Source organism: Gobio gobio (genome assembly GCF_949357685.1).
Source record: "Gobio gobio genome assembly, chromosome: 16".
Lineage (NCBI taxonomy): Eukaryota > Metazoa > Chordata > Actinopteri > Cypriniformes > Gobionidae > Gobio > Gobio gobio.
The window spans coordinates 1,496,711-1,512,407 of record NC_137109.1 but is presented as its reverse complement, the minus strand read 5'-3'; the positions used below and the strand labels follow the sequence as shown (position 1 = coordinate 1,512,407).

At 38.6% G+C, this 15,697-nt stretch overlaps 1 protein-coding gene across 1 annotated transcript in view; it reads left to right on the top strand.

Moving 5' to 3' along the window:
- Window positions 1-1,961: 1,961 nt before the first annotated feature.
- LOC307139809 (uncharacterized protein) overlaps window positions 1,962-15,697 on the top strand; it is a 61,218-nt gene continuing 47,482 nt past the window's right edge. The window contains exons 1-3 of the mRNA XM_079838913.1: window positions 1,962-2,208; window positions 3,015-3,090; window positions 4,353-4,492. Of these exons, the coding sequence (XP_079695039.1) occupies window positions 4,434-4,492 (59 nt within the window). The 5' untranslated portion in view covers window positions 1,962-2,208; window positions 3,015-3,090; window positions 4,353-4,433. The remainder of the gene's footprint in view (window positions 2,209-3,014; window positions 3,091-4,352; window positions 4,493-15,697) is intronic.

Below are 15,697 nucleotides of genomic sequence, written 5' to 3'. Positions count from 1 at the left end.
ATGATTTATGACATTTTTAATAACATTGAGAATGGAATAGGAAGATCATTGTATGCAGACGATGGAGCATTGTGGAAAAGGGGGCGTAATATGATATTTGTAGAAAATAAAATGCAAAATGCAGTGAAGGAGGTTGAAAAATGGGCGAACAAATGGGGATTTCGGTTTTCTGTGGCAAAAACACAAGTTATATGCTTTTCAAATAAGAAAAATTATCCTATGGTAAATGTTAAAATGTATGGAAACCAGCTGGAACAAGTAAAAGTAGTGAGATTTCTAGGTATGTGGATGGACTCTAAATTAAATTTTGGAGTACATATTCAGAGACTGATAGAAAAGTGTAAAAAAGGAATAAATGTTTTAAGATGCTTGTCAGGTGCTGATTGGGGTGCAAGTTGTCAGTCACTGAAAATAATTTACTATGCAGTGATCAGGTCAAATATAGACTATGGTAGTATGGTTTACAGCTCTGCGAATGCAACTTTACTTAAAAAAATACAAGTAATACAAAATCAGGCCTTGCGGATTTGTTGTGGAGCATTTAGATCTTCTCCGGTAGTATCATTACAGGTGGAATTGGGAGAATTGCCGCTAGAACAACGTAGGCTTCAATTGAGGATGAGGTACTGGTCTGGTGTGAGTGGACATCTGGAAGGCCATCCAGTAAAACTACTCCTGAAAGACTTTTGGGAATATGAATATAAAGAAATAGCCAGTTTTGGTTGGGTAGTAAGGAAGGAGGCAAACAGCTTGGGATTGAAAGATCATTTAATAGCCCCTTCTGTTCCAATACCAGCAGTTCCCCCTTGGATGTTTCCTATGCCATTAATTGATTTACAAATACAAAAAAAATAAGTAAACCAGGAATAAGCATACAAACTGAGTTAATAGTTCAACAATATGTAAGTCGAGAGTATTATTCAGAACTACAGGTATTTACTGATGGGTCAAAGGAGCCAGAGTCTGGTAGAACTGCAGCAGCAGTATTCATTCCTACATTTAACATAACAATTGCAAAAAGATTATCGGATCATGTATCAGTATTTACTACTGAATTATTAGCTATAATACTAGCACTACAGTGGATTGAAGAAGTTAAACCAGAAAGAACTGTGATATGTACCGATTCAATGGCTGCGCTTAATAGCCTTTTAAGTGGAAAATCTGAGTCACGGCAGGATTTAATATTGCAATGTTTATTTACAACAAGGCAGTTAGGGGTATCGGTATTCTTCCTTTGGGTACCAGCGCATGTGGGTGTGGACGGTAATGAGGAGGTAGACCAGCTGGCAAAAAAGGCATTAAATCATCCACAAATAGAAATTAATGTATTTCTAAGTAAATCAGAAATCAAAGGGTTGATATCAATCGAGATTAGTAAGAAATGGCAAATGATATGGAATTGTGGTTCTAAAGGAAGACATCTTTATCAGATTCAGGAACGGGTTGGAAGTGAGAGGAAAAGATATGGAAATAGGAAAAAAGATATCATTATTACAAGGTTAAGAATTGGTCACACTGCACTTAATTATAGTCTTTATAGAATAGGGAAGCATGAAACAGGAAAATGTGATAAATGTGGGGATCCTGAAACGGTGCAGCATATTCTTTTAGAGTGTGCTTCATATGAAAGGGAGAGACAACAGTTAATTCAAGAGTTACGATGGATGGGAGTTGATACAATATCAATAAAAGTATTGTTAGGAGAAGGATCAAGACAATCAAGAATTCATGAATTATTATTTAAATATCTAAATAAAATAGGAATAATTAATAGAATTTAGTTATTGAATACTGGTTATTTATTTATTTATTTTATTTATTTATTTATTTATTTTTTATTTTTTTTGAATGATCGATTCTTTCATCTCTTCCAAAGCCATGTACACTCCACACTCCAGATCAGTAGGTGGCGGAAATGCACCATTCATGTTGGTTTGCCAAATCCGCCATTAAATACCAGAAGAAGAAGAAGAAGTAGGAGGCGCTGATGCTCCAGAGCTGCTCTGACAAACATCAGGAAACCTCAGAACAACAACAGCACAGGTGTAACCTCGTTTATATAATGTTTCAGATCTTCCTGCTCTCGCTGTTACACATTAAAGTCTTCAGATGATGAGGCAGAATCTCTTTTAGCACAGACTGGACTATTTGACTAAAGATTGAATCGTATCTCGTGCCAAACAACAGTCCTAAAGGATCGCACAGGTGAGTCTCGATCTCAAAGCGAAAGTGTTTGCCAGACTTCTGGATTCTGTTCCTGTAGGACAAGCCCGTCTGAACTCCTGAAGAGCTTTAATACTGACACCATTAACCTGATCTGGGGAATATCGACGGGTTTCACACCAGTTAGTCTGATCATCATTAGGTTAAGACATAGGCTATAAACTATACATGTTGTAAAAATATGACAAAGAAGTAGCCAGGAATTACTAAAACAAACCGTTTTGTTGATATTAATAGTGTAGAAATGAATAATGTTTTTTCTGAAAAGGTTTATTTCCAGTTTTATGATGTTGTTTTGTGATAATGCGGAAATGAAAGTATTCTTTGGACGATCCAGTGTTTGCAGTTAGAGAAGGTTTTGGATCAGGGCCAGTGTTACGAGAGTTTAGTGGCATATGAATATTCATGAGAACTCGTGACCGCGCATCTGATAATAAAGCGCGAGATAAGAGTAGATAAACTACTAAACATTTCATGAGTTTTAGGATAGAAATGTTAAACGACCGACAAAAATAATCAGAGATGCAAACTAATAAACTTTTTTTTCTAATTTTGTGATTCATGTAATAATGGTAACTGTCAATGTGAGGTGAAAGAAATATTCATGAAGCCGTTTTCATCATAATAAGTATAGGATTAGTAATGAATGTGTAGATATTGTGAATGAATTGAATAAACTGAGTTTCTAGCTTTCCTGGTAGCCTTCAGTGAATTAGACTTATCCAAGAAACTGATTCATAAATCATATAAATATCAGTTGAGCCAATGTTTACTTTCTTCACTGACAGACTCAGCTTTAGGAGGGAAGAGACAGAGCAAGAGAAGAGACTGAGAGAAAGAGTGATGGAGACGAGGAGAGAGCAGGTAATCTCACATGCTTTTAAAGATATTATTATTCTTTTCAAATGCACATTGAAGATCAGAGAAATCTGATTTTCTCTGGGAGCCCTGAACCCCCTAACTCACTCAAATTTGGGCCCTACGGCCCTGATTTCTTTTCATAGTAGTCTATAATGTTTTTAATACTAGCCTTTACTTTTCATGCAGTCGTCATTAAATGACAGGCATTTATTTCAGTTAAAGGCACAATATGTAAGATTTTTGGATTAAAATATCCTAAAACCACTTGAACAATGTTGTATAATTTGTTGCCTTGTGTGCTTACTTTATCCCAAATGTTTCCAACAATGTTTAAATCCAGAGAAATCCTCTATTTTGACCAGCGTAACGGCCCGTGTCAATGCGTCGTATCCGCCTTACCCTCGATATCCGGTTTTACTGCGGTAGAAATCATGGAAACACCTTCACTGTCGTCTGTCCAGATTTAAAACATCATCATCATCTTCATCATCATCATCATCATCATCATCATCATCATCATCATCATCATCATCTTCATCATCATCATCATCATCCCTCTAAAAACTGATCAAATAATGTCCACAACCTAAACCAGTGGCCTAATAAACCGCTCTTTGACCGTGTGTCTGTGATCCTGAATGACACTCAATGATGATCATTGATACAAACGGATGATCTATTTTGATACTCAACAAACATTCATTCAATATTGTTTATAGGTCATAAAGGTTCATAAACATGCATGTTCTTAATGGGGATTTAATTAAGGCCACTTTTGACTACTTGACATTTAAACAAAATAAATGTTTAACTTTTAAAACATATATCACATGTCCTGGAATAAAGATGTGATGATGGCCTTGACCCTGATACTGAAAGTTGGTATAATGTGTGATGGAGTGGTATTTTGAGCATCAGTGAATGTTTGCAGCTTTTGATCATCAGGTGACAAAATGCTCATATATGCTCCAGAAATTTAATCTGTGCGACCTCAAAATATATTTGGGAGCATTTGTGTAGACAGTAATGTAAAAAACATGACAAAGCAACATAAACATCCTCATATTTTAACCATAATTATGAACTAGAGTTTGTGATCTAGTGCTGAATAAATAAAATCATATAATAATATTAGACATAGTTGCAGTATATTTTCTTTGTCTTATTGTTTAGCTGAGCATTGGTCATTAGTTGTTATTTTTCCTCCTCATTTCTCCCTCTGAACGCTCATGATATTAATCTCACTGACTCATTGTCATGTCCAGGTCATGTTGAGCATCTGATGGTCTTCAGCCACACAAAGATCCCAGCGCTGAGCTGTTTTCAGTGGCAGTTTCTCTGCAGTAATGTCAGAGGAGCGAGGAAAGGACGCTCTCTCTAAGATGAGTCTCTCAGAGGAACAGAGGTAAGACTGCCACTGTTTTCACTCAATCATTTTAAACACTACTGGAGCTTCAGGTTTGTCCTGTAAAGAGCAAAGCCTGACCAACAACCAGTGTTTCTCTCACCATTGCCGTGTCAAATGCTCTGCAAAACAATTGAGAACTTCCTATAAATGTTTTAGATTGTCGCAGGTTAAAATGGCTTGAAACTGGTTTCATATTTAGTTTACAGGAACATTTAGCACAGTTAAATATGTTTAATGCACCATATAAAGTCCTGTACAAACCCAGATTAAAGTGTATTGCATTACGGTTTAAAGGTGCACATTAGTGGATAGTAAATGTGAATAATGTGGAAACTTTAATCAGAACAAGTCAAATATACATGTCAAACAGGGCTTTATAGACAATATCACAGTTAATATATAACTAATGTGCAGAGCTTCTACCATGACTGGAGATGTTTTGAGACTGTGAACAAATCACTTTAACATCACACTTGATGCACACACTAGGAATTACTGAAAATGAACATTTGAAAACCAAAAACCTAGAAAAGATGAACAATAAACACCTGAAATCGTCACTGTTAAATCAGTGAATATTTGTAAAAGTTGATTTTAAAAGTTTATTAAAATGTAAAAGGTTTTCTTCTATTTCTCAGCCTCTCATTTACTGCACACCGTTCAGTTATATATAGATATAGATACTAGATGAGATTTCAGTTTTAGTATTTTACACACATTAGTCTGTACGTTAGTCATCTGGTTACTGCGGTCAACAGTGTTTGTTTACTCCACAGATTTAATTTGTTTTAATTTGATCAGTTATTCAGGTCTCAGATCAGGAATTAATTTGTGTTAAACTGGGCTTAATTAAACATGAAACCTGAAGTATCTCCTGTAGTGACGTGTTTTATCTTTCTGCTCTGTGTGTCATTAGTGTAAGATCAGGCTCACATGTGTCCAGCTCTGGGTCTGTGAAGAGTGACGGTCTATAGTTTTTTTGGTTTTTTTGTTAATTGTGGTGTGCCATCGGCTACTGAAAGGTATTTAATTGTGTTTTGTGTTACAGCATTGCATTAGCTAAGATAATAGTGATGGAAATGAAATAAAACAGTTCAGAGAACACAATGGGCCTAATTTATGAAACAAACCTCCGACAGAAAACTGGGCAAACAGCCGTTTCCACACACAACAATTACCAATAAGAGCGGCGGCTACAGTCAGATCTCACATCATGTGTTTGAGTTAACGGGAACTAGTGTGAGCAAATCTGGTGGAGAACTGAAATAATAGCATTTTGATCAGGGATGCACTGAAATTTTGGCCGCTGAAAATTATCGACCATCATGATATTTTTGGTTTTTGGCCGAAAGAGAAAAAAGGCTGAAAATATGAACGAAAATATGCCACCTTGTGTTCAGCAATCAGGTTTCACTCTCGCGTAGAACATAAACATAAAAATATGTTTTATAACTTTGCGAGCGGCTCTGCTTCCGAAGATGCAAAGTGTTCTGTGTGTGTGTGTGTGTCTGTGTGTGTGTGTGACAGTGAGTGAGTGAGTGTGTGAGTCTGTGTCTGTGTGTGTGTGTGTGTGTGTGTGTGTGTGACAGTGAGTGAGTGAGTGATTGAGTGTGTGTGTGTGTCTGTGTCTGTGTGTGTGTGTGTGTGTGTGACAGTGAGTGAGTGAGTGTGTGAGTCTGTGTGTGTGTGTCTGTGAGTGTGTGAGTGTGTGTGTGTCTGTGTGTGTGTGTGTGTGTGTCTGTGTGTGTGTGTGTGTGTGTGTGTGTGTCTGTGTGTGTGTGTCTGTGTGTGTGACAGTGAGTGAGTGAGTGTGTGAGTCTGTGTGTGTGTGTGTTTGTCTGTGTGTGTTTGTGTGTGTGTGTGTGTGACAGTGAGTGAGTGAGTGAGTGAGTGAGTGAGTGAGTGAGTGTGTGAGTGTGTGAGTGTGTGTGAGTCTGTGTGTGTGTGTGTGTGTGAGAGTGTGTGAGTGTGACAGTGAGAGTGTGAGAGAGTGAGTGTGACAGTGAGAGTGTGAGAGTGAGAGTGTGAGTGTGTGTGTGTGTGTGTGTGTGTGTGAGTCTGTGTGTGTGTGTGTGTGTGTGTGTGTGAGAGTGAGAGTGTGAGTGTGTGAGAGAGTGACAGTGAGAGTGTGAGAGTGTGTGTGTGTGTGTGTGTGTGTGTGTGTTAGGCATGTGCTTCAAGGTATCAAATTTTCATGTTGCGATTAATTGCTGAAGCTTTTATCACGGTATACGGTATTATCACGATATTGAAATAAGTTGCAAAAAAAGTGGTGTCATACTACAACAGGTTAAATCACTTTCTTATAACAAAAGAACCAAACATTTAAATACAATAAAGCAATACACAAAAATGTATAAAGTAAACAAATATTTAAAACAGATTAAAGTGCAAAAGAATTATAGAGAACAATAGGTATGCTGAAATGTACATTTAACTAAGATTAATACATGCTTTAGAAGTATTTTTCATTGTCAGTTTGTTAATGAAGGAACTAATGTTAAATACTGGAGCCTTGTAAAGTGTGTGATTGAACAACAGTCAGAACATATTCAAACAATATCTAGGGCATGTAATTTAGTCCAGATTAAAATATAAAATGCAAGTTTGAAAATGAATAGCCTTAAGTCTTTAAGTATTATGTGTTAGGTTATGTGACTACTGGGGAAACGGCTGCATTTCTGCTGTTCCGTCAGCGCCCTCTGCTGTCAGAGAGTGAATGTGCACTTCAGCGTGTCTCTTCATTCCGCCATGTGCTCGGCTCATGCACGGTCTATTTACATCAGTGCGCGTTCCTCTTTGACGTGTTGTTCATTTTAAACGGTTGATGGGTAAAGTATTCTTAAAATTCATTCTAAAAATCTGAATAATTCGTAATAAATAATTATTCACAGTATTTTGAAGTGCCCACGATAACAATATTGTGCTTGTTCATTATTGCGGTATATCGTATTACCGTTTACCGGCACATGTCTAGTGTGTGTGTGTGTGAGTGTGAGAGTGTGTTAGAGTGAGTGTGAGAGTGTGAGAGTGTGAGAGTGTGAGAGTGTGAGAGTGTGAGTGTGAGATTTTGAGAGTGTGTGTTAGAGTGAGTGTGAGAGTGTGTTAGAGTGAGTGTGAGAGTGTGTTAGAGTGAGTGTTAGAGTGAGTGTTAGAGTGAGTGTGAGAGTGTGTTAGAGTGAGTGTGAGTGTGAGAGTGTGAGTGTGAGTGTGAGAGTGTGAGAGTGTGAGTGTGAGATTTTGAGAGTGTGTGTTAGAGTGAGTGTTAGAGTGAGTGTTAGAGTGAGTGTGAGAGTGTGTTAGAGTGAGTGTGAGTGTCAGTGTGAGTGTGAGTGTGAGAGTGTGAGTGTGTGAGTGTGAGTGTGAGTGTGAGAGTGTGAGAGTGTGAGAGTGTGAGAGTGTGTTAGAGTGAGTGTGAGAGTGTGAGAGTGTGTTAGAGTGAGTGTGAGAGTGTGAGAGTGAGTGTGAGAGTGTGAGAGTGTGAGTGTGAGAGTGTGAGAGTGTGAGAGTGTGTTAGAGTGAGTGTGAGAGTGTGAGAGTGTGTTAGAGTGAGTGTGAGAGTGTGAGAGTGTGAGTGTGAGAGTGTGAGAGTGTGAGAGTGTGTTAGAGTGAGTGTGAGAGTGTGAGAGTGTGTTAGAGTGAGTGTGAGAGTGTGAGAGTGTGTTAGAGTGAGTGTGAGAGTGTGAGTGTGAGAGTGTGAGAGTGTGAGTGTGAGTGTGAGAGTGTGAGTGTGAGTGTGAGAGTGTGAGAGTGTGAGAGTGTGAGAGTGTGAGAGTGTGAGAGTGAGAGTGTGAGAGTGTGAGTGTGAGAGTGTGAGTGTGAGTGTGAGAGTGTGAGTGTGAGTGTGAGAGTGTGAGTGTGAGTATGTGAGTGTGAGTGTGAGAGTGTGAGTGTGAGTGTGAGAGTGTGAGTGTGAGAGTGTGAGAGTGAGAGTGTGAGAGTGAGAGTGTGAGAGTGTGAGAGTGAGAGTGTGAGAGTGAGAGTGTGAGAGTGTGAGAGTGAGAGTGTGAGAGTGAGAGTGTGAGAGTGTGTTTGAGAGTGTGAGAGTGAGAGTGTGAGAGTGAGAGTGTGAGAGTGTGTGTGTGAGAGTGTGTGTGAGTGTGTGTGTGTGTATGTGTGAGAGTGAGAGTGTGAGAGTGTGTGAGTGAGAGTGTGACATTGTGATTGAGAGAGAGAGAGTGTGTGTGTGTGTGAGTGAGAGTGTGAGAGTGTGAGAGTGTGAGAGTGTGAGAGTGTGAGTGTGAGAGTGAGAGTGTGAGTGTGAGTGTGAGAGTGTGAGTGTGAGAGTGTGAGTGTGAGAGTGTGAGTGTGAGAGTGTGAGTGTGAGAGTGTGAGTGTGAGTGTGAGAGTGTGAGTATGTGAGTGTGAGTGTGAGAGTGTGAGTGTGAGTGTGAGAGTGTGAGTGTGAGAGTGTGAGTGTGAGAGTGTGAGAGTGTGAGAGTGTGAGAGTGTGAGAGTGAGAGTGAGAGTGTGAGAGTGAGAGTGTGAGAGTGTGAGAGTGAGAGTGTGAGAGTGAGAGTGTGAGAGTGTGTTTGAGAGTGTGAGAGTGAGAGTGTGAGAGTGAGAGTGTGAGAGTGTGTGTGTGTGAGAGTGTGTGTGAGAGTGTGTGTGAGTGTGTGTGTGTGTATGTGTGTGTGTGTGAGAGTGTGAGAGTGAGAGTGTGAGAGTGTGAGAGTGTGAGAGTGTGTGAGTGAGAGTGTGACATTGTGATTGAGAGAGAGAGAGTGTGTGTGTGTGTGAGTGAGATTGTGAGAGTGTGTGTGTGTGTGTGTGTGTGTGTGTGTGTGTGTGTGTGTGTGTGTGTGTGAGAGTGAGAGTGTGAGATTGTGAGTGTGTGTGTGTGTGTGTGTGTGTGTGTGTGTGTGAGTGAGTGTGTGAGAGTGAGTGAGAGGGAGAAGGAGAGTGAGAGTGTGTCTGTGTGTGTGTGAGTGTGAGTGAGAGAGAGAGAGTGTGTGTGTGTGTGTGTGTGTGTGTGTGTGTGTGTGTGTGTGTGTGTGTGTGTGTGTGTGTGTGCGTGAGTGTGAGAGTGTGAGAGTGTGAGAATGTGAGAGTGTGAGAGTGTGAGAGGGAGAAGGAGAGTGAGAGTGTGTCTGTGTGTGAGTGTGAGTGAGAGAGAGAGAGTGTGTGTGTGTGCGTGAGTGAGAGTGTGTGAGTGTGTGAGTGTGTGAGTGTGTGAGTGTGTGAGTGTGTGTGAGTGTGTGAGTGTGTGAGTGTGTGTGAGTGTGTGAGTGTGTGTGAGTGTGTGAGTGTGTGTGTGTGTGTGTGTGTGTGTGTGTGTGTGAGAGAGAGTGTGAGTGTGTGAGTGAGTGAGAGGGAGAGTGAGAATGTGTGTGTGTGTGTGTGTGTGTGTGTATGTGTGAGTGAGTGTGAGAGTATGTGTGTGTGTGTGTGTGAGAGTGTGTGAGAGTGGGCATGTTTTTGTGAAATATCAGGACACAAATGAGTATAATGACATGAGTATTACAAAAAGAGGGTGAAATATGAGGACGTTCCCCATGTCCTCACTTTTCAAAATGCTTATAAATCACAGAATTTTTTTTCACAGAAAGTGAACTGCACAGTCTAAAATGGGTAGGTTTAGGGGCAGGGGCAGTGTGTGTGTGGTTAGCTGGTGTTAGTTTTTAAATTGCATTGCCATCCATTCAAAAGGGAAACATTTAGGAATAATGTTATACTGTACTGGACCAAGGACCATGTAACATAAACTGCAGTGAATTATAGTGTAAGTCTTGTTTTGAAAAGAAAATTTTACAAAAGAAAACATTGTGTAATGATCATGTGTTTTAGGTCTGTGTTTTATGATTGAAAAAGTGTGTTTGTTGGGTGATTCTTTTGAATCCTCAGAATCCTTTTTGGTAGTTTTAGTGCATTTTGAACATTAAAATAACTGCTGTGCCAAGCTGAAATTCATTTTGGAGAAGTGTGTGAAGAGTTTTAAAAAAGTGACCCAAGTATTGAAAAATGTGTCGTAGGGATTGGAAAAAGTGTACATTGATTTAATTTTCCCAGGTAAATCCCAGCGTTTTCTCTAGTTTGTTTGAGAAGTTTGTTTCTGTGACATGGGTGTCACAGCTCTGTAAGGCCTGTTCTTCACCTGTGAGACAATGGCTTTGGCCTTTCCTGTATTCATATGTAAATAGGGTTTGGGGGATGCGTCAATCTCGATCAATCTCAGCATAATAAAGCAAGATATGCCATATGTAATTCTCAAGTTTACTTCTTTTTCCACTGAATTATATGCTATCAGAAGAGAACTGTCTGTTTTCTTCCACGTGTCTGAGTGTTATGAGTCAGAGATCGCATTCGCTCTGGATCGGTCAATTATATTACAATCATAAATCACTAGAAATAATGCATGTCTGTCTATTATATAATTATAGCAAGTCCTCGATGATGGTTTGAGTGGCGTTCGGTGTTAAACCTTCATTCATCAACGATTCACCTCACTTTGACGCGTTCAGTGTGAAATGGCCGTAACAATTTTTTTTGATAGTATTAAAGCATAAAATATTGTAAACCCTAGTGACCTGCATGAGACTTAATGGTATAAATATTATAATTATTCTTGGAGTACTCCTTTATTGCACAATGCACATTTCTTAATGATGGCTGTTTCGGAATTCTGGGAATGCAAAGAAGGGACTTGTGTTTTCGTGGAGACCAGTCTTGCTATGTGATCTTGAAAGAACGAGCTCAGAAGTTTGAGAGGACACAGAACAGAAATTGAGATGTGTGAACTTGTTGCTCAACTAACCATCCCAGCATATTATATAGTGGCTAACACAAAATAACCACAAACATAACCTATTAAAACATTTATTTCATATTATTGTAGACATTGTTTTCATATACTTGTATATCTTATAACATCCGGGTACTTTTGTGCATCCTCTGTACAAGTGTTCTTGAGTATTGTAATTGAACTTCGACAGTTGCTGATGACGTAGAGCAGGAACACAAGGATGCAATATCACTAAACAACGCTTTTGCGAAACATCCATTAAGTATATTTAATTGTGCTAAAATCACACTATTGCAAGTATACTTTAGGTTCACTTTAAATAACTCACATTTAAAGACTGATATTATACAGTGATCCCTTACTAATAGTGATATTACAGGGTTTTTTAAACATCTGCTAGGACACATTTCTGAATACTCATCACTTTTTCAAAACTCTTCACTCAGGGATCACATCAGCCTATGTGGCTGATCTGTGGATCATTTATTTGCTTTGGCACAAAATGCGTTCAATGACGACATCTTTCAATTTACATTCATTCTTTTCTCAATTAGATACAAACGCCAGCAAAACTTTATGAACTATAAAGGCTAATTTGAACGTTCACACTTTCTTTTTTAAACTGTTCAACTTATGTTCAAAATTTTAACACAAAAATGAATAACACAGAAATTTGAAACCCCTCTTAAAATGCTTGCTATGGATGTGAAAAATGCAGAAAACTGAACCTGATCAGATTTTTTTTATGACGAAGGACAGTTTCAGAGGCTGTGTGTAAACGTGCTTGATCTTTTTTTTTACGTGTGAAAATTTCGGTGTGCAAGGATATTTAGTCATTACCATCTATATAAAAGGGGAAAACTTAGGAACAATTTTATACTGTAATGTAAACATGGACCATGTAACATAAACAATAATGAATAAGCAGTAGAGAGTCAAACTTGTTTTGTAAAGAAAATGTATATTTTTTATTTAAATTTAATATGCACTGTATAATGATTTTGGAGGTCAAAACTCAATTGTGTGTTGATTGTTGAGTTGAAAATCTTCAACTAAAGTGTCAATGTTAAAAGACGTTCAGTTTGCATAATTTAATTGAGACGGATGAACATTTTCATGCAAGTCACCATAAAATTTAGTTCTGACCTTCAAAATCTCTACAGTGTGTTTGTGATGGCAAGAAATGGCAAAGCAATCAAACAGGCGTTGTGTTTTACCATCCAACAGGGGACAAGTCAATTTAAGGAAATCATGTTCACTGTATAAAGTGTGACCTGCAATTGTTTCCTTAAAGAGTTATTTCTGCTTGATTTAAAACATAAAACACCAATACTTACCATAACAATACACTATAATAAGATTTTAGAGGTCAAAACTCAGTTGTGTGTTGATTGCTGAGTTGCAAATCATCAGTTGGTTAAACAACTAAAGTGTCGATGTTAAAAGTCATTCAGTTCACATAATTTAATTGAGACGGATAAACATTTTAATGCAAGTCGCCATATAATTGAGTTATCTCGATATATACAGTGAATATCTACAGTGTGTTTGAGATGGCAAGAAATGACAACGCTAACACAGTGGTGTCGTGATTTACTATCTAACAGGGGACAGAGTCATTGTGTTTAACATAATCATTATTCAAAGAGGATCTGCAATTAATACATTAGAGAACTATTTCTGCTTGATTTAACTCTTAAAACTCAGTTATTGCTATAAAAACTCAAAATCTCTACAGTGTGTTTGAGATGGCAAGAAATGACAACGCAAACACACTGGTGTCGTGATTTACTATCTAACAGGGGACCGAGTCATTGTGTTTAACATAATCATTGATCTGATGATCTGCAATTAATACATTAGAGAAATATTTCTGCTTGATTTAACTCTTAAAACTCAGTTATTGCTATAAAAACTCTAAATCTCTACAGTGTGTTTGAGATGGCAAGAAATGACAACGCAAACACACTGGTGTCGTGATTTACTATCTAACAGGGGACCGAGTCATTGTGTTTAACATAATCATTATTCAAAGAGGATCTGCAATTAATACATTAGAGAAATATTTCTGCTTGATTTGACTCTTAAAACTCAGTTATTGCTATAAAAACTCTAAATCTCCACAGTGTGTTTATGGCAAGAAATGACAACGCAAACACACTGGTGTCGTGATTTACTATCTAACAGGGGACCGAGTCATTGTGTTTAACATTATCATTATTCAAAGATGATCTGAATTAATACACTAGAGAACTATTTCTGCTTGATTTAACTCTTAAAACTCAGTTATTGATATAAAAACTCAATCTCTACAGTGTGTTTGAGATGGCAAGAAATGACAACGCAAACACACTGGTGTCGTGATTTACTATCTAACAGGGGACCGAGCCATTGTGTTTAACATAATCATTGATCTGATGATCTGCAATTAATACATTAGAGAAATGTTTCTGCTTGATTTAACTCTTAAAACTCAGTTATTGCTATAAAAACTCTAAATCTCTACAGTGTGTTTGAGATGGCAAGAAATGACAACGCAAACACACTGGTGTCGTGATTTACTATCTAACAGGGGACAGAGTCATTGTGTTTAACATAATCATTATTCAAAGAGGATCTGAAATGAATACATTAGAGAAAAATTTCTGCTTGATTTAACTCTTAAAACTCAGTTATTGCTATAAAAACTCTAAATCTCTACAGTGTGTTTGAGATGGCAAGAAATGACAACGCTAACACACTTGTGTCGTGATTTACTATCTAACAGGGGACCGAGTCATTGTGTTTAACATAATCATTGATCTGATGATCTGCAATTAATACATTAGAGAAATGTTTCTGCTTGATTTAACTCTTAAAACTCAGTTATTGCTATAAAAACTCAAAATCTCTACAGTGTGTTTGAGATGGCAAGAAATGACAACGCAAACACACTGGTGTCGTGATTTACTATCTAACAGGGGACAGAGTCATTGTGTTTAACATAATCATTATTCAAAGAGGATCTGAAATGAATACATTAGAGAAATATTTCTGCTTGATTTAACTCTTAAAACTCAGTTATTGCTATAAAAACTCTAAATCTCTACAGTGTGTTTGAGATGGCAAGAAATGACAACGCTAACACACTTGTGTCGTGATTTACTATCTAACAGGGGACAGAGTCATTGTGTTTAACATAATCATTATTCAAAGAGGATCTGCAATTAATACATTAGAGAACTATTTCTGCTTGATTTAACTCTTAAAACTCAGTTATTGCTATAAAAACGATACTCGGTTACTTAAAGGGTAACTAAACCCTAAACCAACTTTTTTTAGTTAATGATCTGTAATACTGGGGCTTTATTAATGCTGTTCATTGATTCGAGTAAATGTTTTGACATTTGAGTATAAAGTGTTTTAATTCTATAAAATATGGTGTAAAACCGCCAAAGTGCTGCCCTCTTAAGGTTGAACGGTGGCTACTGCAGTTGAATTTTCCTATTGGATGTTGTGGTACATCGTGACGTAGGATGGTACCTCCAACGGCTCACTATCCGCGCCCCTGGCACGAGCTCAGCACGCCCTCAGAAATGTTTCCCCCAATCACATGATGAGAACGGCTTCACTCCAGTATGAACTGTCATATTACATGAAGTAGAAACATTATGAATGAAACTCACTTGATACTTGCTTTAACATTGTATTGAAGAAAATACGGTTAAATAATGCAGTTGTCAGTACACGTCAGGCTTTTCTTGTGATATTATTGCCGCCCGTCATGTGTACAGATAATTTTCATACATGAGACACGCTTTCAAACCCTGTCACGCAAGTGGTTGCCGCGGACGCAGATAGATTAGGTCAGTTCTCTTGCGCGGCTGCTTCACTAGCTTCGTCGGCATCGGGAGTTAACGCAGTTTGAGCTGCGGCTCGCATTGATAATGCTCCGGGTTTGTGTCTGTTACAGACAATCCACCCTCCTCCACTTCAGGTGAAGGTAGGAGAAATGACCGCTCTGTTGCAAAGCTGGCGTCACTCCAGTCATTCTCCATCTTTGCGACTCGCGAGTCTGACAGCTGTCAATCAATCCGTCACTGCGGGTCTCAGGTGCACGCCCTCCGCTCAGCCCCGCCCTCGGTTTGTCCCCTCTGTGTCCGCCGGGCTCTGCCCACTTTTCCAGCATTTTTTGAAAATTGCCAGTGGGTGGAGTTAAGCTCTGAGCAGGGGTTTAGTTACCCTTTAACGTAACCTCGGTTCTCTCTAGAAGAGGGAACGAGTATTGCGTAAGTTCCTTACGCTACGGGAAAGTATTCTTTCTTCGAGATTTCTGAAAAACCCAAAATTATCCTTAATTTTGTAACATTGTCAACGCAGTGCGGCAGCCTGGCAGACCATAGCAGGCTATTCCAGCGTGCTATTGGCTGCTCTGCTGGCAACTGCAGCAGCCTATCGGTGAGCCCGCGTGACGTGGCGAC